The 27,909-nt window shown below is 43.6% G+C and overlaps 1 protein-coding gene across 2 annotated transcripts in view; it reads right to left on the bottom strand.

The window, feature by feature from the left end:
- Positions 1-27,660, bottom strand: part of ACAD9 (acyl-CoA dehydrogenase family member 9) — a 37,492-nt gene extending 9,832 nt beyond the window's left edge. For both annotated transcript variants that reach the window (XM_037802924.1, XM_037802934.1), the window contains exons 1-9: positions 27,479-27,660; positions 22,048-22,141; positions 14,852-14,953; positions 11,070-11,176; positions 9,501-9,601; positions 8,216-8,294; positions 6,977-7,151; positions 5,531-5,604; positions 656-731 (exon numbers count right to left, since the gene is read on the bottom strand). In XM_037802924.1, coding sequence (XP_037658852.1) covers positions 656-731; positions 5,531-5,604; positions 6,977-7,151; positions 8,216-8,294; positions 9,501-9,601; positions 11,070-11,176; positions 14,852-14,953; positions 22,048-22,141; positions 27,479-27,622 — 952 coding nt within the window. In that variant the 5' untranslated portion in view covers positions 27,623-27,660. The remainder of the gene's footprint in view (positions 1-655; positions 732-5,530; positions 5,605-6,976; positions 7,152-8,215; positions 8,295-9,500; positions 9,602-11,069; positions 11,177-14,851; positions 14,954-22,047; positions 22,142-27,478) is intronic.
- Between the last annotated feature and the right edge of the window lie 249 nt (positions 27,661-27,909).

Genomic DNA, 27,909 nt, shown 5'->3' with positions numbered 1-27,909 from the left:
TCCCCACCATGACAGAGCCTAGCAGCAAGGGGAACTTTAAGAAGCAAGCCCCTCTCTGGGCCCCCTCCACCTGCAGCGAGGGCCCTCTGCATTTCCCTCAGCCACTTCCACAATGCTAAGGTGGGAATGACAACTTTCAGGCCAAATGTAACCCCTACAGGGCTGTTTTAAGTTCACTGGCAAAGGAAAATCTAGCTTTCAGGTGTCCTGAGAAAAGAACAAAGGGAAGACCCCAAGGCCAAGGTTCTGAACTTGACCGCAAGCTTCACTCACTGTACACCTCCCTGAGTCACCTGTAACCTGGGGATCCTTGACTAAGATGCCATGAGGCTCAGATCCAGTGGTTTATGGTCTCCAGCTCAGTGAAATGTTCACCAAGGAGCTGTTTTTAGCAGACAGAGCAGCAATCCATCTCCCTCAGACAGTTTCACACCTCCCTCTCCCTTCATCCTGCACGCATAGGTAAAACAGGCAAGCTAATGTGTGAATAACTACCCTTTGGGCAGACTGGGTGCAATCTTGGTCTATACTAGGCCTCTGGCACAGCCAAAGCCTAGATCTGAAACTTGGGCTGGCACATTTGTCCAGCTCAGCACTAGCCCACCCACAGGGGCCAGTCTGAACCACGAAGCGCTCCTGTCCCTGACTTACCTACCGATCAGTTTCTTGAGCATCCCGGCAACAAGGCTGCCCATGCTGAATCGCCCGCTGTTGAGGATGTTCACGGCCACCTGCGGGGATAATGGGGGAGGCTCACTGTGGGTTCTACCCCTTGGCATCCTGCTGGGAAAAACCCAAGGCCGCTGGAGGAGGCAGAGGAAACAGACCCCAGCAGTGTTTGTCTGTTTTTACCAGAAGGTTTCTTGCAACAAAAGGGAAGACTAGAGAATTCTGTTCCACCATCAGGGCTGAATTAACCACCATGCCTTCCTTTGTGCTGGGAGAAAGCACAGTCCCAATGCCTTAAAACAAGGTGACTCGGACACTGCTACACGTGGCATGATCATCCTTGGAGGACTCCCCCACTCCCACCCCCCCCACACACAAAGACATGGGACAGCATTATTCCAAGACAATATGCCACTTCCCCTAGCTTTCAGGGAGAAGGGAATATAAACTAAGATTAACTGGGTACTTGCTACAAGTTACTTATACTTTCTCAACAATATTTCATGGTCAAGATTGGATCCTTATTTCTCAGATGAAGAACCTGAGAGTCAGTGTGGTGAAGAGACTCTCCCAAGGTCACATAACAAGTACCTGCCGGACACCCAAGCCCGTGCTCTATCCACTGAGCCAGCCCTCCCCAACCCCCACCCAGTGCACTCTTGCAACGTCCAGTGACATGCCCTCACCCCCAAATGCCTACCACAATTTTCCGATCACTTTGTCAGCTTCTCTCCTCCTTTCATATCCTGGATTCCTACCTAATGCAGACTGTGAGCAGCTTGTGACGAGGGCCAGGCACACCACTTTTGTAGTCCTAGACTGTCTCAATTCATGGAGGCTGGCCCTCTATGGGTTGTAGACCAAAAGGGGCACACAGCTGGTTATGCAACAGGGTGAGAGGTGGTGTGATGGTTTGCAGACCATGGGGAAAGGACACAAGTCCAATGGAATGGCTGAGTGTATGTTTCTTTCCACTTGGGGAAGGGCAAGACACTTGAGCTGGGTCTACCCAGTCAACAAGGGGATGAAGGGCATCTGAGGCAGAGAAATGACGTGTGCAAAGCCCTAAGGCCACCAACAGCCAAAGGCTTTCCAGGAATAGGAGACAGTGCCCTGTCCCTGCAGCTGCAGTTCTGAGGCTCCCCAGGCCCAGTCACCTGCTGTCAAAGCCATGGGACCTCTGTGCTATAGTTTTTCTAAAAGCTCAACTTCAATTGCACTACTGCCTTTTACTGAATGCTTGGCTATGCATGACTTTGATTAATAAAAACATGCAACTGAATTTGAATTTATCATGTGTTACCTAATTAGAACAGGAGAAACTCTCAAAACAAACTAGAAGGAAAATAATGGGTCCTTGAGGATAAGAGAGGTTGGAAATGGCTGCTTCAACACTCCCCCAAACTATGAGGAATAGCAGCTTTGGTAACCACATCACCCCTGAGGAGGCTGAGACATGTGGTAGACAAAGTCCAGGAGCAGTCGTCCCAATCCTAGGTTCTGGGGGTGGGAGTTCAATCCCACCACTAGAAACAGGGACAGGTAAGGACCAAGTGAGAGTTTCATTCCCTTTAAAGGTCCCAAACTTCAGATTTCCAGCATCTCTGAACATAGGATGCACACTGGCCTATTTCAACCTGCCATGTACTCTGAAGAGAAAATTAAATTCTCCCACATTTATTCCCTATTTAGAGATTCAAAATCCAGCTCATTTTGTTTTATGAACAGAATCTAGTTCATAGACCCTTCAAAGTTGATTCTTAACCTCATTTAAAATAATAAAAAAAGGACAAAGGAAAAAATGATTTAACACTTGGCCTCATTCCCCAGAAGATGGAAGATCCACCGGGTTTAACCCTATTGGAAGAACTCATGAGCTCAAATATTAATCTTTCTACTTAGCCTTGGAAGCTTCTCGTCTAGCCTTCCCAAGACCTGAGGACTTTATCGCCTCCTCTCCACAAAATCGTTTTTCTATATATTTCTCAACATTCTAGATCTCAATTTTACCAAAAGCAAACATACAATCCATTCTTTTGAAGTCCCTGTCAGTTACCTGCCTGTTCTTATGAGGTCTGACTACCAATAAAATCTTGTGACCAGCCCAGAGAGGGAAAAAGATTTTATTTCACATCATAGCCCATTCAATTTTCACTTGGCCTTTTATCATTTTATGACCTCTGGAAACGATCACTCCAGTGCATCATATTCTTTAGTAATCAGGCTAACTGGCAAGCAATCCTGCTACGCACAAAACAAGGGCTTTGGAAATCTATTTTCCTTTGCATGTTAAAACAAATCACTTTTGCCAGGTACAGGTACAAAATGGCAGAGTAAGAAGTTTTACAAATCACTCCCTCCGTGAGAAAAACGAAAGAAGTTGAAAATGAGACTGAAATTAACTAGGTGGTAACCCTGGAACGAGAATGGACATTAAGAACAACTACAGGAGTGCAAGAGGCAAGCCAGGCTTTGTGGTGATGAACTCCCTCAGTTTTCGTTTGTCCAGACACGTCTTAATTTTGCCTTCATTAGACAAACAAAAGAACTGTTACCCAAGAATAACATGCCTGGCAAATCTGTCCTTCAGAAATGAGGGCAAAATTAAGACGTGTCTGGACAAACGAAAACTGAGGGAGCTCATTACGACAAAACTTGCCTTAAAGGAAACGCTGAAAGTCACCATCCACACTGAAAGAAGGTGCCTCAGGGCTGAACAAAGAAATAAAGATCACTGATACAAGAAACAATATGGGTAAATATTAATGTCAGTATTATTTCGTTCGTAATACGGTCTTTTTTCTTCTTATAAGGCTTAAAATTCAAATGCATAAAAAAACAAGCGTAACTCTTTCTTACTGGGCACACAATGCATAAAGGTGTAATTTGTCACAAGAACAACATAAAAGGGAGAAATGGAAGGATATAGGAATAGCGTATGTACAGGCTACTGAAGTCAAGTTGGAATCAACACAAACTAAATTATAATAGAACGTAAGATGCTAAATATTATCCCCACGGTAACCATAAAGAAAAAAATCTAAAAAATCTATACGAAAGGCAAGGATAAGTGATCAAAATGGCTTCTTAAAAAAAGATCATCTAAGAAAAAAAGGAAGGCAATACGGAGGAAAAGAGGGACAAAAAAGTATAAGACTTATAAAAACAATTAAGACATAAATCTTATCATTAGTTTTCTTAAATATAAATGGATTAAACTCTCCAATCAAAAGGCAGAGATTGGCAGAATGCATACAAAGAAATATGACCTGACTATATGGTGCTTACAAGAGACCCATCTTAGATCCATAGATACAAATAGGTTGAAAGTGAAAGGCTGGAAAAAGACACTCCATGCAAACAGTATTTAAAAAAAAAAAAGCTGGGGTGGCTATACTAACAACAGACAAAACAGACTGAGTCAAAAACTGTTACAAGAGACAAAGAAGGATATCATCTATCGATAAAAGGGAAAATCCAACAAGAAGAGGTTTAACAATTATAAACACATAGGCACCTAACAACAGTGCCAAAACATATAAAATAACAGTGACAGAAATGAAGGGAGATAAACAATCATGCAATAGTTGGAAATCTCAATACACTATTTTCAATACAGAATCAAATACCTAAACAGAAGACCCATATGGAAATATAGAACCTGAACAACAACAGAACACTGAACAACCAACTAGATCTAACCAACACATACAAAATACTTCATCCAACAACAGGAAATACCTACTATTTTCAAGTGCACACAGAGACTGTCCTCTAAGTTGGACCATATATTAGGGCACAAGTCTCAAAAGACTGAAGAATATTTAAGTCATAAAACAGTAATGTCTCTAACCACAATGGAATGAAACTAGAAATCAATAATGGAAGGAGAACTGGAAATTTTACAAATACGTGGAAATAAACAGTACACTCTTAAACAACTGATGGGTTAAAAAAGAAATTACAAGGGAAATTAGAAAATACTTAGACACAAATTGAAAACAAAGGTACAACATACCAAAACTCATGGGGTGTAGGAAAGCAGTGCTCAGACGGAAATTTGTAACTAAGAATGACTGTATTAAAAAAAGAAGATCCCAAATTAATGACAACTTTATATCTTGAGGAACTAGAAAAAGAAAAGTAAACCCAAAGTTAGCAGAAGATAGGAAATAATTTAGATTAGGAGAGAAATGAAATTGAGATTATAACTGAGAGAATAAAAAAACCAAAAAGTTGGTTCTTTGAAAAAAAAAATAAAATTGACAAACCTTTAGCTAGACTGACAAACAAAAAAAGAGAAAAAATGTGAATAACTAAAATCAGACAGGAAAATGTTAAGATAACTATTAACCTTACAAAATAAAAAGGATTATAAGAGAAATTATGAACAATTGTACACCAAAAACTAGATAATCTGGAAGAAATGGAAAGTTCCTAGAAATACATCAATTATCCAAATTGACTCAAGAAGAAAACAGAAATACCAAAAAACCTATAACAAATACAGATATTGAATCAATAACTGGAAACCTTCCACCAAAGAAAAGTTCAGAACCAGATGGCTTCACAGGTGAATTTTACCAAACATTGAAAGAACAATTAATAATATCAATCCTTCCTAAAGTCTCCCAAAGAATTCAAGAGGAGGGAACATTTCAGAATGCATTCTATAAGGCCAGCATTACTCTGCTACCAAAGCCTGGTAGAGGTATCACAAGCAAAGAAAATGAGACCAATTTCCATTATAAATATATATGAAAAAATCCTTGAGGAAATACCAGCCTACGCTGGTCTGCAGCCAGCAGGGATGGGGCGGAAAGCTGCATGGCACTCACAGGGGCTGTTGTTGGTGACTCACCTTAAACCCACTGCCCACTTCTCCAAGGACATTCTCCACGGGCACCCTAGTGTTCTCAAAATGGACTTCGCAGGCTGAAACACACAGAGTTCAAGAGTTCAGCTGGCAAAGGCAAACCACTCTACTTAATCTACAAGCATACAATTCATTCACTCAACATCTACTGACAGGCAGAAGAGAAAGGCAAGTCTCTGTCCTTGAGGAGCTCATAATTTGGTTAAGGAGATAAATGCTAAGCAGGATGAGCGGGATGATATAATATTGTGTTTAGTGCTATGGATGAAAGAAACAGGGAGTAGTGATGGAGAAAAATGGAGGTTGGAGTGGCAGGGGGCGGGGTGGTTGGGGATAATCTTGACCTTTCTAAGCTGACATTTTAGCCAAAGTTTGAAGGGTAAGAAAGACAAGCATCAGAACCTTCAAAGCCTAGATGACTGGCATTTTCAAAGGCCTTTGCAGTAGATGAGTTAAACATTCAGTTCTGAACTCTACTCCAGCACCTCCCACACCTCCCTGCAGTGTAAGAGTGGTGCCTGCTCACTCTGGGGGTGGAGTGGGGGGTGTCAGGCTTCCCTGTCCCTGTTCCCCAAAGCTGAATGTGGCATGGGGCAGCCTTTGGCCAATGCAAAGCAGCAGGTCCAACAGGAGCAGAGGCCTTCAATGTGCTCCTAGGTCTGACTTGCCCCTTGGGCTTGGGCAGTCTGCCACAAGAACACGCCCCAGGATGGTGAGGAAGAGTAAGAAAACACATGGGGCAGATGTGAATCTGACCCACAGCCTGACAGACAACCCATGGACCTGTGAGAGAAAAATAAACGCTTACTGCTGCAAGCCGAGTTTTGAGGAGGTTTGTCAGACAAACCTCATCAGGGGAAAAGAGCTTGGCATGCTGGAGGAACAGGAGGCCGATGTGGGTGAGATGTAGTCAGAGAGGGCTTGGAGTGGCAGAGTGGGAGCTGTGTTTGCAGATGCTGTGAAGGAACAGTGGCTCCTGAACCGTATTTTCTGCTAACAATGTAGTTTTGGCTATTATGGTAAATAAACACGGCAGCTCCGAGAGAAGGGAGAACGAGAGGAAAGAAGAGATTCCAGGAAGGAAAGACAGGGGTTTCCCATGATAGAATATTTACCCAGGACATCCCTCTCTCCTCCTTGGTGTTCCCTACTGTTTCCCCCACAAGGCTGAGAGCTCTGTGAGACTGGGACTGTCTCACTCACTCTGAAATTGCCAATGCAGGAGAGAGACACAATAAATGAATTATGAGTTAAATTCAATGAACTCATCGGCATTTGCCATGAAAGAATCATTTGTGGCATTCCTAATTTGATTCTGCTACAATGCCTCAATGAAACAAATACTAATTAAATCTCATTTTATTTTGACATTTGGATGAAGCTGGAGTGTCTCTCTCTTATAATCACACATGTGCACACACAGCTGCTTACTGTTGGAGCCACGAATGCCTAACTTATCTTCAGGTTTCCCATTAGTTACTCCACCAAAGTCTCTTTCTACTATGAATGCTGTGATTTTGTCTTTTATTGAGCCGTCGGAATCAACGATCTCGGTCTTTGCAAACACGGTAAAAATACTGGCTAATCCTCCATTGGTAATCCAGACCTGAAGAAAGGGGGAGAGAAAAAAGACTTGGAATAAAACCAACTACTATGCAACACATCTCAGGACCATCTTTCCCACAAGGCACTCCAGCTGCCCATGAAACTTCAGGCTGGACATGTGAAGCTCTTGGCTCTGAAGCCTGCAGGATCAGAAGACAAGCAGGTGGGGGGTGGAGGTGGGTTTCAACCCACAGGCTCCACAGAGCAAGGCTTTTCCCAAGAGATATAGGTGGGGGGAGAGGCAGGGAAGAGGAGCACTCAATGTCTGAAGACAATCAGCTCAGGCTCTACCCCCAAGCAAAGGGGAAAAGGGTTTCTTCAAAAAAGAAGCTGGCTGGGGGTAGGAGTGGGGAGACTAGGGGAAGACGGAAGGAAGGAAAGGGAAGGGTAAGAGACATCTCAATAAAACTGTAATGTATGGAACTTATTTGGATCTTGATTCAAGCAAACTGTTAAGGAAAAAAAAAGGCATGAGACAATCAGGGAACTGGACAGCTGACTAGATGGCAAGAAATTATCAATTTTTTTGTGATAAAGGAATTATGGCTTTGTTTAAAAATAAATAAATAAATAAGCCCTGATTGTTCAGAGATGCATCCTGAGTTATGGATGAAATCCAGGGTAGGGACGGTGACAGATGAAACAAAATCAGCTCTCAGCTAATAACGGTTGAAGCTGGATGATGGGTACGTGGAAATTCATGATACTTTTCTACATGTTTGAAATCTTGTAGAATAAACAAAATTTAAAAACAGAAACAAAATAGCAGCTCAGGAGAAAGCATGCATGATGGAAGCGTGTGGACTTTGGAGCCAGAATGCTCTGGTTCCAGACCTGGCTCTGCCACAAACTGGACATAGGACCTTGGTGAGGCAGTTAACCTCTTAGAACCTGTTACGTATTCCTAAAAAAAAAAAAAAAAAAAAGAAGAGAACAGGCAACCAAGAGGGTGGTCACGAGATGATGTGCGCCTTTTACAGTTCCCGGTGCGCGGAAAGGGGTGAGTGGATGGTGGTCACGATCCTGACCGAGACCTGGGAAGCACCCGGGGCCGTGGGGCCGCACCTTGGAGCCATTGAGGATGTAGTGCTTCTTGTCTTCACTTAACGTGGCTCTGGTCTGGATGGAGGCGGCGTCACTCCCGCTGCAGGGGCAAAAACATGTGTGTAAGGCAGAATAATGCCAGAGAAACAAGGACGGTTTTGAGGGCCTGAAAATGGAGGTTTTTAATAACTTACTACAGGATTGACCACCTTTTTAAAAAGAACCAGAGTAAATATATCTGGCTTGGCAGGCTATTAGGATGTAGGTCCCAACCACTCAACTCTGCCACTGCAGCAGGAAAGCAGCCATAGATAACTTGTAAAAATGGATGTGTTCCTATAAAACCTACTTTATTGGTTTTATTTAACAAGTTTTATAAAGAAGTTACTTTATAGGCAGTGGGCTGGATTTAGCCGATTTCTGCTTTACTAGATTAGGTTAAAAAAAAAAAAAGGGTCAGTGAAAATCCTGGGCTTGGGCTTAAACATGGAAATGTGTGCTTAAACCGGGCGTATCTGAGTTCCCTGTGACAATGAGTTCAGGGCATCTCCGAAGGAGGTGCCCCAACAGGTGACATGCAAGTCCAGTCCTCCATTCTAACAGGGAAAGCAGTAGTGAAGAGACACCTCCAAAGCTATAATACCAAAGTTTTACGAGGATTGGGAGACAGACTTAACAAGATCTAAGTGGGCAAGCAGCTGGGTTTTTCAAATTAGTTTTAAATTAGCAGCGGGAGGTATCTGGAGCCAGCTCATGTGCTGTCCATGGTAACTGAGAAAGAGAAGCAAAGCGGGGGACACCAGTATGTTCCCAGCTTCTGCAAAAACTGCAATTACCAATATAAGGTTTGCCAGCATCAGACCAGTGTCAATAACAAATGCACCGCAAACGACTGTTTCCAGGTGCCAGGCAAGGGGAAGCAGGGGAGGGGATGATCCCGGCCCTGAGTCCTACCCCAGCTCGGTGACTTCTTGGCTATGTGACCTTGTGCTGATTATACAACTGCACCAAACATGCAAAACGGGGACAATACCACCCACTCCGCCTACTCTAAAGTTGCCTGATTGTATGCCAAGGTGTGTTGCAAATAAAAATTATTTCATAGGTGCTGTAGGGCAAGTGAGACAGACAAAGGAGGCAAAGATAAAAGAAAACAGAGAACTAGCAAGAAAAGCTGTTGAGTTGATTCTCTGGATGATTTCAGATGGGGAAGAAAAAAAAAGTCAACAGAAACAGCCCCTTGTCCCAGTGAACCCTGACTTGTGAAGGACGGTCTGACGTGACATTTCAAGCCACCAGGGCAGACCTGGCTGGCTCCGTGAGGCAGAAGGCTGCAATGTGCTCCCCAGATGCCAGCTTGGGCAAGTACTTGGTCTTCTGCTCCTCGGTGCCTGCCATGATGATTCCCTAAACAAAACACACACAGACCAATTTCAGCCGTGGGGAGTAAAGAGCATGTGAAACATGTCGGTGAAACATTTCCCCTTCTATATGCAACTTCACAGAGACAGAAAGTAGAGTACAGGGTTCCAGGAATGGGGGGTGCAGATAGGCGGTGGGAAGTTACTGAGTTATTGCTCAATGGGTGCAGGGTTTCTGTTTGGGGTGAAGGAAAAGTTTTGGTCATGGATGGAGGTGACGGCAGCACAATGGTGTCAGTGTGATGAATCCCACAAACAGGATGCTTGGGACAGATTGAGACGGGAAAGTCTATGTTGTATATATGTTTCCATAATTAAAAAAAAAAAAGAAGAAAAAGGAAAAACAAATTTCCCCTTATGAAGAAAATATTTACTTCATGCAAGAGAAAATGTTGTGAGCTCAGAGCTGGCAGCCTCGGGTAGGAAATGGGAAGTTGGTGGGGAACACAGGGGAGCCAGGCTACTGAAGAGATGGCACCCGAGTGCACAGGCCAGGACCACAGGCCTAGAGGGGCAGAGGGCTGGGTTTTTATCCCAGCTCCCCGTACCTCCTGGCCGGGTGACCGTCTCTGAGCCTCCGTCCCATCAGCTGCAAATTGGGGATACTCCTCCCCACTGGAAAGGTGGTTTGGACAACAAAATGAGGATATGTGGGAGTGATAGAACCATACCTGGCACAGAGAAGGGGCTTGAACAATGCCAGGGCTTTTCCACACCTTTCCCGGTCAGGGCCAAAATGATTTGCACAAAATAACTGCATCAAATACAGGGTTCTTGGTGGGTGAGGGGGAGTGAGAAGCAGGCTGAGCATCTTGCTTATCCAGCTGGTGGGGATTTTCTAAAACTGTGTGGAAGTAACATGAGTAGCAGGCAGTGGGGGACTGGTGCTGCTGCATGGTTCCGCCTGGGTGGGATTCTCCTTGGAGGCGTTCAGGCACGACCCCACAGATGGCAGCTTTGCCCTGTTGGCTCCTCAGCCAAGCACATACACCAAACGTCTGAATGTTACCAAGAGCTGTGTGACCCTGGGTGAGTCACTCACCCATCCTGCCCTAAATACTTCAAGCCAGTGGGGGAAGAAGATATGTGCACAAACAGCAGGGCCCTGACTCAGAGCTCAGAGGGAAGGCCCACTTCTGGCATCAAGTGAAGGAAGTCTGTAGCCTCTGACCTGGACTCTGGAGGTGGGTTGAAGGAAACAGGGATGGGAGAAGAATGCCTTCAGGGCCACCACCTGTGCAGGCAGGTGTGCACAGGGGCTGAGGGCTGTTCAGGGGAGCTGGAGAGGTGTGCACAAGGGAGGGAGCTCCAGGGTGGGGCCACGAGAGCAGCCTGGACTCCCCTCTGACACCCCTGCAGCAAGCCCCTTTCACTTCTTAAACATGGGTGAGCCTCCGGCCTCAAGCCCACCAGGAGACCCGAAAAGTATTGACCAGAAACGCCAGACACTAGACCTTGAGGCCGATGGCCTGGTGTGCGCTCAGGGTCACAGCAATTGAGCCGTCCAGGGCGATGGCCTCCCCCAGCCGTGCATACATGGTATTGGAGAGGCCCAGGCCACCTGCGGGAGGAAGGAGATCAGCTTTAATGAGAGTCCAACCCCCAACTGCTCCCATAAAAGGTAAATAGCTGTACTCTGTTCTTCTGGATATAAAATGAGGCCAGACCATTAAAAAGAAAGTCACAATACAGAAAGGTACAAAGAAAACAAACCACCCATGAGCTTATCACTCAGAAATGGCATTTTTGTGTACAACTTTTCTCAAGGTATATAAGCAGATAGATAGAATACAGATACAAGTATATATAGATATGGATGCTTAATATAAATAATGCTTGTTCACACATGAAATCATTTAGAATGCTGTGAATATCTTCTCTCACAGATATATATTTTTATGATTAACTTTAACAGCCATATAGTGTCCCATTGCCCAGCAGCTAGGACAAGGTTTCTCAGACTTGGCACTACTGAAATTTGGGGATGGATAAGTGAGGGGCTGTCCTGTGCACTGGAGGATGTTTACCGGCACCCTTGGCCTCTATCCACTGGATGCCAACAGCACTTCCCCAACACAGTTATGACAACCAAAAATGTCTACAGACTTTGCAACAACCCCTGGGGTATGAAACTGCCCCTGGTTGGGAATCCTTGCTCTAGGAGTAAAAAGACAAAAAGATGACAGACACAGACACAGACACACACACACAACCTCCAATAAACTTTTGTATTTTGCATTTACTCTTCACAACCTTTCCAGAGGTGGCAAAGTGACCTTACATCCATATTACAAATGACAAACTGAGGCCTGAGTCTACGTGGCCAGCAAATCCACAGAGGGGCTCTAAATTCAGGGGTTGTGGGCACTGGTCTGGGAGCCGCTGCACTGCCCACCTCCAGAGGGCGCCCTTTGCACAGAGGACACAGCGAGGGGCCTAGGTAGAGGTAGGTGGGGCAGGGGCCCTGCCTGAGTGTGTGGCTCCCTGAGGTTGCACACTAACCGTGCCCCTGAGATATCAGGGCTCAGTGGTGGTAACCCAGGGAAGGCTGGGGCTCTGTACAAAGGGCCCCCCACCTTACCCCTGTCTCAGTCAAAGCACTTTTGCTCTTTCTTGTTTGATATGAGACAGTCAGTTTTGTGACTAAAAAATAATTCTGATCCTTTCAAAAAAAAATAAGCTCACTGGAATCACAGGGAGTTGGCAATCGCAGTGGGGCAGAAGAGGGCTGGGGGACGAAGGTCATGAAGGCAGACCCTGGGCACACAGGACATGAAGAGGGGAGCCCAGGCTCAGTCTGGGCGAAGGCCTCAGCTTTCCAGGACAGTGGTTTCCAACCAGTCTTTAGTATTGTCCAGACTGGGAAAACTGTCCCAAAACTTTTGGGACATGAAAAGAAGGTTACCATCACCTTCATTTCCTAAGGAAGGATTTAGAGTAGGGAGGAAAAAAAAAAAAAAAAGCCCTTTATACGACTATCCATCATCTCATGCAACAAAGAGCATTTTCACATCAGAGAGTAAAAGGACATAAAACCAGGGTAAGGGATACAGTATTGTGGCAATCTCACACCAACCCAACAAATATATGCATACATATATTTATACACCTGGACACACACATGGCACATGTGCTTGCATATAAGATGTGCAGATAGAAAAACGTAAATCCCAATTTTGTACAGAAATTGTTTGGGGAAAAAATAAGTACTTTTCATCCAACTTGAAGTGATTTTTAAATGTTTTTGAAGGGGAAACAGATATCATTATTCAGTTTGGCAGCTTTCTTCCATATTTATTTTCTCCAAGCACTTAGTTTTTCCAGCTGATGACAGACACACCAATCTCTGCTCTCCAGCTCTACGTCTTCTTCAGTTCTACCTTCTTTCACAAAGTTCATTCTAATATTTGATCTGGCATGCTAGTCACGGCAGGCAGAGCCTCTTTGCTTGTGAGTTAAGAATACTAACAAACTTAATCTCAAATGCCTGGGGAACAACTCCACCTCTTTCTCCCATGGCGGCTGGAGATGTGATTTCTGTAAAGAAACAGAGGATGCCACGCTCTCTGCCCTGGAGATTAGTGCTGCCACATTCCACCACCAGGGGGCACGGCACCATCAAGTCTTTCACGTCTTCTGCAGAGACAGGGCAATATTCTACACATGAGAATGTGGTGGGAGGTGTCTCGTGGCATGGCAAGTAAAATGTATCATCTAATGGCTTAAAACGCTGCAAAAAACAAACAAACTAGGATACCAGCTAATTAAAATATTCTTCAGACTCAAGGAAAATAGGCATTACATGACTAATTAATTTTCATGTCATCTCAAACTGGACCAGCTCCAGGCTGGGTGACCAGCGGGAACTACCATTCTACAGTTCTCGTGTGCCCTTCGCTGCTGGAGAGGGCAGCCCACTTTGGTCTCTGCAGATAAACCAGGCACGAAGACAGAACATGAACAGAAAGTTCCTGTGCCTCGTTACTTCAAAACCTAACTCATGGCCTGGCTGAGAAAATGCCCAAAATATTGTATCTGCAAATATGCCTGTGGTGGATTGAACTGTGTACCCCAGATTAGACATATTCATGGTCTTGTTCAGCATTTTGGTGGATGCGGCCCCATTGTAAATAAGATCTCTTCGAGATGCTCCTTCAGTTAAAGCAAGGCCCCAATGAATCAGGGTAGGCTTTAATCCAGGCTACTGGAATTGCTTCCAGACAGAGTGCAAGCCAGACAGAGACAGAAGTCAAGGGAGGCTGCCACGTGCACTGCCATGTGACAGAAAAGCCAAGGACCAAGGATTGCCAGCAGCCAGCCCCAGAATGCCACAGTTTTCAGGGAGAAAGCAAGCCTTGATGATGCCTCGATTTTGAATTTCTCCTAGTCTGGAAACTGTGAGCCAGTAAATTCCCATTGTTTAAGCCAACCCCTTGTATGCTATTTGCTTTAGCAGGCAGGAAAGGAAAACATTGCCTACCTCTTAAAATACCACCAACACTTATCTCCCCTAAACCTCAAGACCTGAAAGCAGTTGCCAGCAAAGGCTCAGAGAATCTGTCGGAGATAGGTGGTTACAGAGTGAAGGCTGTACTAGGCTTTCATGTCAGAGGGCCTTAGAGAAAAAAAAAAAAAAAGGTGGCATGTGTGGGGACCCAGTTTGGAGGGACTCCCATTGGTCAAATCTCCCATTAGTCTGTGCCTTGCTCCCTGCCGCCAGACAGGCCGTGTGTCACTATGCCTCTCCATGTACAGGCCCAGGTGAAACCAGAAGTAAAGCGAGGTCTGGCGGACCCTGGAGCCTGTGCTCTTACAACACAGCTATGTCTCCAATACAAATTGCTGGCTGCTCTAGGAGCAAGGGAGCAAAAGGCTTTACAGTAGAGAGGACACTGCAATCAGCCAACTCAGCTTGGAGGTTAGTCACACACATCCCCGCCTTCCTCCGTCATCCCCAGAAGTCAGAGAGCACGTTCGTCCCGTAAAGGTCCTTTCCCATTTCCAGCAAGGCAGCTCTGCTTATTTTGTCAGTCCACAAACCCTAGTGAGCTGCCCTGTATTTAGTCCATGACCGACTTTTTTTTTTTTTAATTAATTCCAGCAATTTTACAGCTAGACCTCTGATTTATCGCATTTAAATTAAAAGGCCATCTTCCCCAAACGCAACCCCCTTTTGGAAGAATACAGAGTGCTTTCCAAAGAGCCAAATCAGGTGGTAGTTGTTTTCTTTGCTTACCATATTCTTCTGGAACCTGTAACCCAAAAAGTCCCAGGTTCTTCAATTTCTCCAAAGTCTCTTCTGGGATTTTTCCCTCCTGGTCAATTTTTCGAGAGTCCACTGCCAAGAGAAAATATCTTGATTAAACAAAGTATAATCTATGCCTACACAAATACAAGTATACAGAACAGTTGTTGTATAGCATATAATCCCTGTATCAGAAGCTTTTCAAAGCTGGAAATTATCTAGTCATGATCATTTAGCATATGTATTAAGCAGGGCTCTCCAGGGAAAAAAGAACCAACAGCATGTGTGTGTATAAATATGTATGAAAACAATGTGAGCTTTACTTAACCATCACAGCATATGCTTCATTTTACTTAATTGGCTCAGCATGAATTATATATTTTAAAATTACCAGTACCAGGTAGTGCTGTGTTTCTCAATCTGGGCGCTAGTCACATGGGTATATTTCATTTGTAAAACGGCAGCAAATTTTACATTTCTGAGATGTAGACATTTCTGTGGGCATACTAAATTTCTAATTATTTTTATTAGCAGTACTTTCTAGAATATTGGAGAATAAGTGTGCAGCTCCCAGAGCTGTTAGGCTAGATAGCCAAGCTCTAGGCAATATCTACCTTTCAGAAATCACATTCTCTTTCACCATAGTCCACAGATTCTGAGAACAATGTCTATTTAACACCAATACTCACATTTCATTAGAGCAACACTGAGCAATCACTAGTAGCAGGCCTGAAACTGTACACTTTTGTATGACTCAAGTTAATTATAAGTGCTTTTAGAATTGCTAACAAATAAAACTTTATCATGATTATAAATTTTAAAAATCACCATAGCCTACATATATGAATTTTTATATATATGGGTTGCTAATGAGAAAAGTAGTCCCAAAAGAAGTCCAACTCTTGAATTTTTATATATATGGGTTGCTAATGAGAAAAGTAGTCCCAAAAGAAGTCAACTCTTGTTTTTTTATTTACCTTTTTACAACTTTACTGACATGCACATTTGATGGACAACAAATAGTGCATATTGAAAGTAGATAATTTGTTAAGTTCTGATCAGTGAAACCATCATCACCAAGCGTTTCTTCATGCCCCTGTGATCAATTCTTCCCTGCACCTCCAACCCCAGGCAATCATTCATCTCCTTTGTGTCACTATAGATTAAATTGCATTGCTGAAAGTTTTATATAAATGGAATCACGTATTTTTTTGGTCTAGCTTCTTTCTCTCAGCATAATGACCTTCAGATCCATCCATATTGTTGCATATATAAATAGTTCATCTTTTTTTATCACTCACTATTCCACTCTATACATACATCAAAATCATTTATCCATTCACTTCCTGATGGATGTTTGGATGGTTCCTAGTTTTCGGCTCTTAGAAACAAAGCTCCTATGAATATCCATATTAGAGGATATTTCTGTGGATTTATGTTTTCATTTCTCCTGGGTCGATACTTAGGAGTAGAATGGTTGGGTTGTATAGTAGGTTATGTTTAACTTTTAAAAAGCTGCCAAGATTTGGGGAGACTTCCATTTTCAGCCAATGTAGAATAAGAGAGACTGGATTTATCTTCTTGCCTTACAAAACTAAAAAGCTGAACTCAGACTAGACTTGGGCAAGATGGCGGCATAGAGAGGAGTGGAAGCTAAGCAGTCTCCCTGGAACAACTACAAAAAACCAGAAACAACTAGTAAATAATCCAGAATAACTGTGGGGGGACAAACGAGACCATCCACTCATCATACACCAACCTGAATTGGGAGGAATGCCCGAGAACACAGCATAAAATCTGTAAGTAAAATCTGCGGAACCAAGTCGTGAGACCCCCTCCCCCATAGCCTGAGCTGCAAAGCCTCGTGGTGCCAGAGAGAAGCTCTCTCCCAGCAAGTGAATATAGCTCAGCTGAGCTCCAACTGGGGTTTTAAGAAGCGAGTGTGAAATGCTCACTACAGGTACGCATCCCCAAAAAACAGACAGAGGCTTTGGGTGACGACTGACCTGGGAGAGCTGGAGGGTCGCCTTGGACTGGGTCTGAAGGGGACTATCTGTTTGTTTTTTGGCTCGGTGGAGAAAGCCCCAGTCATTTTCAGTTTCCAGGGCTGTGACTCTGGGAAGGGTGGAGACAGCACAAGCAGAGAGTGAGACCATTGAAATGCTAATGACCTCCACCTGAGGGGTCTGTCTTCTCTAGGAGGAAAGGGGTGGGGCCCTTTCCATTCAGAACCAGACCCCAAAGCCTGGGGGAACACGGCCACACCTCCTCACACCAGTCAAGAATTATAGGCTAACAGGCGTCACCTGCTGGGCAGAAAAGCACAGTGCCCCGAGGCATCAAAGGGTGGAGCAATTTTCTAAGACACACCCTGAGGGAAACCAGATACTGAATATTTCTTCCCTCTGGGACCTGAGCCTGTTCTGGTCTGGAAAAACCTGATTTGGATAACCAAGGAAACCATACCTAGACAACAGAAAATTACAACCAACACTAAGAAAAACAAAGTTATGGCCCAGTCAAAAGAACAAACGTACACTTCAACTGAGATACAGGAATTTAAACAACTAATGCTAAATCAATTCAAAAAGTTCAGAGAAGATATTGCAAAAGAGATAGAGGCTGTAAAGGAAGCACAGGGCATGTATACGGCAGAAATCAAAAGTTCAAAAAAACAACTAGTAGAATCTATGGAAATGAAAGGCTCAACACAAGAGATGAAAGACACAATGGAAACATACAACAGCAGATCTCAAGAGGCAGAAGAAAACACTCAGGAACTGGAGAACAAAACACCTGAAAGCCTACACGCAAAGGAGCAGGTGGAGAAAAGGATGAAAAAATATGAGCAACGTCTCCAGGAACTCAAGGATGAAACAAAGTACAATAATGTACGTCTCATTGGTGTCCCAGAAGGAGAAGAGAAGGGAAAGGGGGCAGAAGCAATAATAGAGGAAATAATTAATGAAAATTTCCCATCTCTTATGAAAGACATAAAATTACAGAGCCAAGAAGCGCAGCGTACTCCAAACAGAAGAGATATGAATAGGCCTACGCCAAGACACTTAATAATCAGATTATCAAATGTCAAAGACAAAGAGAGAATCCTGAAAGCAGCAAGAGAAAAGCAATCCATTACATACAAAGGAAGCTTCATAAGACTATGTGCTGATCTCTCAGCAGAAACCATGGAGGCAAGAAGGAAGTGGTGTGATATATTTAAGATACTGAAAGAGAAAAACCACCAACCAAGAATCCTGTATCCAGCAAAGCTGTCCTTCAAATATGAGGGAGAGCTCAAAATATTTTCTGACAAACAGACAATGAGAGACTTTGTGAACAAGACACCTGTCCTACAGGAAATACTAAAGGGAGCACTACAGGGTGATAGAAGACAGGAGTGTGTGGTTTGGAACACAATTTTGGGAGATGGTAGCACAACAATGTAAATACACTGAACAAAGGTAACTATGAATACGGTTGAGAGAGGAAGGTGGGGAGCATGTGAGACACCACAAGAAAGGAGGAAAGATAAAGACTGGGACTGTGTAACTTGGTGAAATGTAGAGTATTCAACAATTGTGATAAAATGTACAAATATGTTCTTTTACGAGGGAGAACAAGCAAATGTCAACCTTGCAAGGTGTTAAAAATGGGGAGGCATTGGGGGAGGGATGCAATCAGCATAAACTAGAGACTGTAACTAATAGAATCATTGTATTATGCTTCCTTTAATGTAACAAAGGTGATATACCAAGGTGAATGCAGATAAGAGGGGGGGATAGGGGAGGCATGTTAGACACTTGACATTGGTGGTATTGTCTGATTCTTTATTCTACTTCGATTTAATGTTATTTTTCCTTTTGCTGCTTCCTAGCTGTCATTTTTTTTCCTCCTTCTTTTGCCTCTCTACCTTCTTTGACTCTCCCTCCTGCCTTGTGGAAGCAATGTAGATGCTCTTATATAGATAGTGGTGAAGGTGGTGAACACATAAATGTATGACTATGCAGAAAACCATCAATTATTTACTTGGGATGGAATGTATGGTGAGTGAACAAAACCATATTAAAAAAATGGGTTGATGACAAAACCTTGAGGGCAATATACTGAGTGAAATAAGCCAGACACATTAGCACAATTATTGCAGGGTCTCACTGATAGGAACTAATTATAATATGTAAACTCATAGACATGAAATATAAGGTACCAAGATATAGGACGAGGCTTAAGAATGGCGAGTGGTTGCTTAGTATGAGCAGAATGTTCAACTAGGATGAACTTAAATGTCTGGAAATGAACAGGGGTGTTGGTAGCAAGATGTGAGAATAAGTAACAGCGCCGAATGGTGTGTGAATGAGGTGGAAAGGGGAAGCTCAGAGTCATATATGTCACCAGAAGGAAAGTTGGAAGTCAAAAGATGGGAATGTATAAAACTGAATCCTATGGTGGGCAATGTCCATGATCAACTGTACAAATACTAGAAATCGCTTCCATGAACCAGAACAAATGTATGACAATACAATTAGAAGTTAATAATAGAGGGGCATATAGGGAAGAACTATATACCTATTACAAACTATATGCTACAGTTAGTAGTATTTCAACATTTTTTCATAAACAGCAACTGTTGGGGACAATTAAGGTAGCATATATAATATTCACCTTCAGCGATACCGGTAACATGCAACATGGCCGCCAGGGCTGATGCAAGAACAGCCTAAGGTATAATTAGCCTTCTTCAAGGAAGTAACAGTAGTTCCCGCCTAAACAGTAGCCGCCCATTGGCCATCCACCCCAGCAACAGCTACCACCAATCCCAGATCCCCAGCAACAGCAACCGCCAATCCCCCTACATCTGCCTTCCACCCTAGCAACAGCAGCAGCCAATCCTAGATCGCCACCCATTCGTACTAGCCACTCCCTCCACCCTTAGAGTATATATACCCTGCCTCTTCAATAAAATTTTGCAGCTTGATCAGAAACCTGTCTTGCTGTCATTCCTCGTGTCTCTTGTCCCATACCATTCCTCCCTCACAGGACTCAGAGCCTCCGTTGAACGTCCCGCGGGCCGGGACAAGCAACAAATGTACTGTATCAATACTACGAGTCAACAATTGAGGGGGGTTGGTTAGGGATAGGGGAGGATTCGAGTTTCCTTTTCTTTTTTCATCTTTCACTTTATTTCTTGTCTGGAGTAATGAAGAGTTTCTAAAAATTGAACAAAAATTAAGTGTGATGGATGCACAGCTGTATGAGGGTACCCAGGGGCAAGTGACTGTACACTTTGGATCTTTGGATAATTGTATGGTATCTGAACAATCTCAATAAAAATGAAAAGAAAAAAAAAAAAAGAGAGAGAGAGAGAGGAAAAAAAAAAAAAAAAAAAAAAAGCTGGTAAAAGGTTTAACCTACTACCACATGGCCCAGCCATTTTACTCCCAAGTATTTACACAAGAGAAATGCTAACACATGCCGACACAAAGACCCACACAGCACTGCCCACGGAACTTGCTCTGGATTAGCTAAAATCTGGATTCATACCTCACATCAGTTAATAGGTGAACAGATAAACTTATTAAAATATTACTCGGCATTAAAAATAAAAGAACTATTGAAACATGCAACATGAATGAAACTCAAAACTGTGCTGAGTGAAAGAAGCCAGACAAAAAGATCCCTGATGTATGATTCTGTTTATATAAAATTCCATAAAATGCAAAACAATGTACAGTGACATAAAGAGGAAAAAAGATTGCTTGGGGACAGGGAGGAGGAAACATTTAGGGGCAATGGCTATGTGCTTTTACCTTGAGGGTGTGGATGGTATACATACGTCAAAACTTATCAAACTATACATTTTAAATATGCTCAATTTACTGCAAGTCAATTTCACCTCAACAAAGCATGAAAACAAATCTGACAAACCAGAGAGTAAAAGTTTAAATAAAAGAATAAGGGACTAAGGAACTAAAAAAGGATACAAGGATGAAGCTAACCATTAAAACAAAAACAGAAACAGAAATATTTCTCAATAACAAAAGAAATCTATTCACAACTATGCAACTTCTAAAATTAGCAGCATATTAACAGTTAATAATGTAGAGGAGCAGTTCTCAAAAAGCAGAAGGGGAGGGGAAGCTGGGACCCTTCTAGGGCATCCACAAAGTCAAAATTACTGAATCATAAAAGACATTATTTGACTTTTAAATTCTAATTTTCTCATGAGTGTACACTGGAATTTTCTAGAGGCTCCATATACAGGATATAACAGATTACATGCAGAAGCAGAGATGAGAATCCAGCCATCTTCTATTAAGCCAAACATTAAAGATTTGCAAATATAAAACAATACTACTTTCATTTTTGTTTTAGAAAATATTTTTCATTAAAAATAGTTTTTAATCAATATTTTTCAATATTGTCCATAGCAGTCAGTATTTTGAATGAAAGTTTTATCAATATTTTAAATGAAGTAATAAATGAATAAAGTATTTTTTAAATTTCTCAGATTTAATTTCTTTTAGGTAAATATCAACAGATAAAACCCATATAAACAAACATCCTTTGGAATCCTCAATTTTTAAGTATAAAAGGGTCCTAAGTCCAAAATGTGTGCAAACCACTGGGCTTGCACAGGAGAGGCAACTTCCCCTGGCTAAGGGCTGGCCGACCACTCCATCGTGTATGGGGAAGGGACTTTAGATCAGAGGTACTCAAACTGTTGTCTGTGGCCTGGTTGCAAGGCTGGTCTGCAAACTATTACTGGTTCATAACAAGCTAAGTTCAGAGGTCCAGAGGAAACCCTTAGAAACATTTAGAACAATTTTACATTGCCATGACAAAACTAAGCACATTGGTATGCTTGTATTTTGCATGTCTTTCTGCTTTTTCCTTTCATTTAATTTTTCTAGTAATTCATTTTTAATGTATTTTACAAAAGTGTCAGTCTGCCATAAATCAGGAATTTTTTAAAGGGGTCCTTCATCACAGTACTCAGCTAGATTTCTTAGAATTAAATAGCAATTGGTATGATCCTTAACCTCAAATATTATCAAAAGATACTATTTCTCTGTGATGAAGAACACTCAAGAGGCCTTCCCCTATGTATACTGCTTCTAATATAATTATGGAAGCAATATCGCTCTTTAAATAGAAATCTGTACTGATAAAGAAAATCATATACATACCCTCTTCAGTGAAGAATTTTTCTACTGGTCCCACAAGCTGATTGATTTCATTAAGTTCATCTTGGCTAACTTCTGGAAATGGGAAAACTTCTTTCTAAAAATGATAAACAATTACTAAAAATTTCATTGGTTAGCAGCCTCCCACTGCAGTAATGCCAATCAAGAGAAGGAAAAACATTTGCTGGATTCCACATCTGTCTGGCAGACATTACATGCAGAAGGAATTAGAAAGTAACCTCAGAATGTGCTTAATCAACAGGGACTGTGTCCTAGACTGCACCACCTAGCCAAGGTCTTTCCTAATTTTGACCAGCTTTCCAATAACAAGTTACGATGACTGTCCCATTTAAAAAAAAAAAAAAAAAGACCCTGGACCAACATTCAGAAGCCCTTAGTTTCACTCCTTGATTTGTCACTTCCTGACTGTGTGGCCTGAGCCATGTTCCTTCACTTCCCCAATCTTCCTCTTTCCCATCCATAACATACAGGTAATATTTACTTGAGGTTGCCGTGAGGACTCTGGAAGATAACAGATAGGAAAGCACACTTGGCTAAAAATTCCACATCAGCTATTTTGTATGCTCAAAGACAGTGTCACTGACAAAAGCTCAAGTGGCCTCAAGGGGATGACCTCTAGCCAGGCCTCGTCCCCCTCCTGACTGCTGATGTCTGCTACCTGTGCTGAATGTGTGAGTAGTGTGGTCACTGGAAGAGACCCAGCTGTCAAGCCAGAGCCACTTGAATTCAACTCTGGCTCAGCCAATTCTCAGATGTGTGACTAGGGCAAGTCACACAGCCCTTCTCAGTGTCAGTTTCTGTTAGAGATGATCCTATTTATCTCAGGAGTTCATTGTGGGGCTCAAAAGAGATTACGTGGCCCGAGATATAAAGCAGTGATTATTTATGTCAGATACTGGCCCTGCTCTTGTTCTCCACCTCATGACCTGGAAAATGACTTAGCTTTGAGTCTCTGTCTCAAACTGGTTAAGTGGCCAGTGTTTCCCCCTGGCCCAGGATTCCCCCACTGCACCATCACTAGACACTGCTTGAAATTATCTTGCTGTGTCCTCAGCCCCTCTAGCTTTCTGTGCTTCAGCTACCCCTGCAGCTGCCAGCACGACATCACTATTTGGATTTGGACCCACGGTTGCTGAGAAGGGATGTCCCAGGTCACAAGCTGCCAGCTCCCAGGAACCCTGCCTCTCCTCCAAGTGTCTCAAGAAAGGTCTTCAGAGCAGCCCTCAATCTTCCCCCCTCCCACCCTTGCACCCTTACACATCTACTCAGCCTCCAAAGCCTTTCCTCTCTGACTACAGGCTGATAGGTGGATTCCTACCCCAAAGTGGCAGCTGACTTAAAGGAATCCCTGCTTCCAGGCCATCCCCAACGCTGCCCTCAAAGTGGTCTAGAAAAAAAAAAAAATGCAGGTAACTACCACTGCTCTCTGCCCTCCAGAACAAAGTCTAATCTCTTTAGCTTGATATACAGAGGCTCGGCCCGTCCTGACTGCATTCTCCCTCACAGCCTCATTGGTTCATCCTGGGGCCTTGTGCAATGGGCTGCTTTATAAGAAGAAATTCTGGTACCCATAAGCATGCCAGATGAGAAAACAGAAAAAGCCTGGGAGCTAACTGGCCCTTGACCATGACCAAAGGGTATCTGTGACAGGATACCCTGAGCTCAGGTACATGTAAGAAAGAGCTCTCCAATTACAATGTTCGAAAATGGAATGAGGTGCCCCATGGGTGGTAGGTTCGACTAGTAATTGCCAATTTATTTTTTTAAAGCAGTGGAACCTGTTTCTCAAATAACTCTAGTGCAAAAATCAAATAGATAAAACAGATAAAAGCCAAGCTGCTCCAGTTGAGGCAGGAGGTGGAGAAAAACATCACCCATACCCCACCCACACAACTTCCCATGGGTCCTTGCACTAGCCCCAGGGGCAGTTTCATGAAGAGCTCGAGTCCAACTGAGGGCAGTGTGGCAACTGCTGGCCTGGAAGATCTTGAAGATCTCTTCCTGTTCTGAGATACTAAGAATCACTGCCACTTTCCTGCTCAAACTCCAGTAATACTTTGGGAGATGATGCGGACCTAGTACAAGTGGTCAGATCCTGAATATAACCTGCAGGGAGAGAAGACTGGATTTGCTGTCGGATTAGATGTGCATGTCAGAACAGGAGTCAGAGAGGACACCAGGTGTTCTGCCACTGTCTGTAACAAGGAGGATGGCGGGGTTTTGAATGTTAAGCCTGAGATGACCATTAGGCATTTATTATGGGTTGAAATGTGTTGTCGTCCCTGCCACCTACCCCACCGCCTGCCAAATACATTGAAGTCCGACTCCCTAGTACCTCAGAATGGGAGTTTATTTGGAAACAGAGTTGCTGCAGATTAAGATAAAAGTCATGATCAGAAATTAGATCAAAGATTCTGCATAGGGTGAGGTGGGGTGAGGTAAGGGAATGGGGAGTTATTGCTTAATGGGTGCAGAGCTTCTGTTCTGGGTGATGAAAATGTTTTGGTAATGGGTGGTGCTGATGGTAGCACAATATTGGGAATATGATTAATGCCAGGGAATTGTACACTTGAAAGTGGTTCAGATGGGAAATTTAGAGCTGCATATAGGTTACCACAACAAAAAGGTTTACAAATAAAGACAGATGAGGTCATCCTGGAGAAGAGCTCCTAAATCAAAAGGACTGGTGATCTTCCAAGAAATGAAGTCAGACACAGGAGGCGGCCATGAGAGGATGCAGGCAGACAGTGAAGCACTGCAGGGCCAAACCAAGGAATGTCAAAGATTGCCAACCAACACCAACATCAAGAGTTAGAAAGGGCAAGCAAAGAGTCTCCCCTGCAAGGTTCAGAGGGACCTTGCTTTCAGACTTCTAGCTTCCAGAACTGAGACAATAAAGCGCTGGCATTCTGAGGTGCAAGTTCGTGACACTTTGTTACAGTGGGTATAAGAAACTAAGACAACATCTGAGTGGCGCTTTGGGGTAGAAAGGTAGATATAAAGAGAGTCTGGAGTTCAGGAAGAAAATCTGAACTGGAGAAATAAAGTCAACGCATCAGGATGTTGATGGTCTTTAAAACCATGAGACCAAATATGAGCATCAAGGGAATAATTGTAGATGAAAAGAGAAGTCCACAAGACTAAGCCTGAAAATATTCCAGCTTTGACTGGGCTAGTTGGAAAGAGTGGCCAATACGTAGAGGTCAAAGAACTGAGAAGGGGACTAGGTAGGACCAGGCAGTGAGGTAAACAGAAAAATCAGGAGAAAATGGTTTTGTTTTTCTTTTCTTATTCTTCAGTTGTTCACAGTCACATCATATAGTTGTGCATTCATCACCACAATCAATTTTTGAACATTTTCATTACTCCAAAAAAATAAATAAATAAAAATAATAAAAATAAAAATAAAAAAGAACACCCAAAACATCCCATCCCCCCCGACCCCCCCAATTTTCATTTAATTTTTGCCCCCATTTTTCTACTCATCTGTCCATACACTGGATAAAGAGAGTGTGAGCCACAAGTTTTCACAATCACACAGTCACACCGTGTAAGCTACACAGTTATACAATCATCTTAAAGAATCAAGGCTACTGGGTTGCAGTTCAATAGTTTCGGGTGTTTCCTTTTAACTATTCCAATATACTAAAAACTAAAAAGGTCTACCTACATAATGCATAAGAATACCCTTCAGAACGACCTCTCACTCCATCTGAAATCTCTCAGCCACTGAAACTTTATTTTGTTTCATTTTGCTTCCCCTTTTGGTCAAGAAGACTTTGAGAGAATGGTTTTTGAGAAGACAGGTGAAGAAAGTGCTTCCAAGAGGGTAGCGGGATGAACTGTGCCAGGTGCCAAAGATAGGGCATGATCAGAAAACTGAGAAGAGACCATTAGATTTGACAATGTGGAGGTCACCACTAACTTCCATGAGTGCAGTTTTAGTAGACTGTTACAGACAAAAGCCGGAGGTATGGGTTCAAGATCCAGTAGAGGAGGAGGAAGTGATGATACAGATGACAAAGGAGAGAATACTGGATCAATGCCCCTGAACAGGTGAGAAGGCATGGGGTCTAGTGATGAGGCTAGCCTCTGCAAGCAGATACTTCACCCACAGTCAAGAGAGAATGTAAAAGAATATGGGGATAAATGTGGGGAGTAGGAGGTAAACGTGGTGGAGGCTGACCTGACTACAGATATTTTCTCAGTGAAATGGGAAGCAATGTTAACAATTCAGAGTGACGAAGGGAGAGATGGTGCCAGAGGTTTAAAGAGCTGAAGAAAGAAAAGCATGAATGGCTTGTGTTCTTTCCTTGCGATGCTGCTTGGAGGCATGAGGTCCCAGGATAGAGCACCATAAAGCCCCAAATTTGGGGGTGGGTGGGATGGGGGTGGTTTCCCAAACTTTAAAGACCTAGCTCCGCGCTTACTGGCAGGGAAACCCACCTTCAGTCTGAGTCTCAGCTTCTCACTACACCTGTAGGGCTGGTATAAAAGGGTCAGCCTGACAATCTTAGACGAGCATTCTCATGAGAAATCAGGGACTAACTCCTTAAGCTATACAGTATCAGTCAACATTTCTGCCAAGCCTTGCTCAAAGCACTTCACAAAAATGTTTTCTTTGGACTGCACAGCACTTTTAGGAGGGGATGAATACGGTTTTCACTCCTATCTTGTAGCCAAGCACACTAAGAAACAGGGAGGTTGAGCAGCCAAAGGTCACACAAGCAAGCGTTGACGCCAGCATTAACAAACTATTCTGCTGCCTCTTATCTCTACACATTACTTTTTGAAAACATTTCCAGGCACCATTGGGGCTTTACAACACATCTACGAAGAAGACACATGACAAGCTGCACTTTAAGATTGAAGAATTGACCCCCAAGTCACAGAGCCGAGGTCAAATCCAAGTCATCCAGCAGCAACAAGATGGAGAATGCTTAAAAACGACCCCGCTGCTACTGGCGAGGACCGTGGGAGGAACGGGAAAGAACCTCGGGGCCAGACTCCCGAGGAACCCGAATGGTAGTTTCAGGCGCTGGGGCTCAGCTGTGGAAACCTAGGAGCAGCTGGAAGCTGAAGAGGGAGCGGCAGGGTCTGAGCTGTATTTAGAAATCAGAGAAATGCCTCACATTTCGCGGCCAGAAAAGTCCAGGTGAGAGCTGCTTGGGGTTAATAAGAATCGGGTTCTTATTAACCCGATAAGAATTAGCTGGAACATTTGTCAAAACCACGGTTTACCCCGAAAAGGCTCGAGTGGGACTCGGAAATGTGGAATTGTAACATATTCCGCCCCCAGGTGATTCCTGTCAGGCAGATTTGGGAACTCTGAAAGAGCTCGACATCTGTCTTGCCTGCTAAGGGGGGAAGGCGGGAACCAGAGGGCAAAGGTCGGTTCGGGCCTCGGCATTACCTTCTCGAACTTGCCCAGAAAGAGCTCCTTGGCGAAACCTCGGCTCGGTGGACTGGTGTGCAGCGGCCTCCGGCGCGCGGAGAACGCCGCCAGGGCCCGGCAAGAACGCGCCGCCGCACGCAAAAACACCACGCAGCCGCTCATGCTGCCCGCAGTTGCTCAGGCAGTCGCAGCTTCGGCTTTTTCAGCAGCGCATCAGTCACGTGCGCCTCACTCGCTCCGCCCGATGACGCCACTCGCTTGCGACGTCCCCGCCATTGCGCTTGCGCGAACTCCCTGTGCAAAAAGTAGGCCCGAGAGGGGGCGGGGCCGTTGCCTTCTTGGAGGTTTCCTACTTTGGTGGTTGGTGGAGGCGTGATAGGCTTTATTTTCAAATTGCCTTCAATCAGCTTCCTCCGGGAAGAGATGCCCTCTCCTTTCCTTACCCTCAT

Source organism: Choloepus didactylus, chromosome 1 (genome assembly GCF_015220235.1).
Source record: "Choloepus didactylus isolate mChoDid1 chromosome 1, mChoDid1.pri, whole genome shotgun sequence".
Lineage (NCBI taxonomy): Eukaryota > Metazoa > Chordata > Mammalia > Pilosa > Megalonychidae > Choloepus > Choloepus didactylus.
Note: the sequence above shows the minus strand (reverse complement) of the source record. Positions and strands in the feature narration are given on the sequence as shown.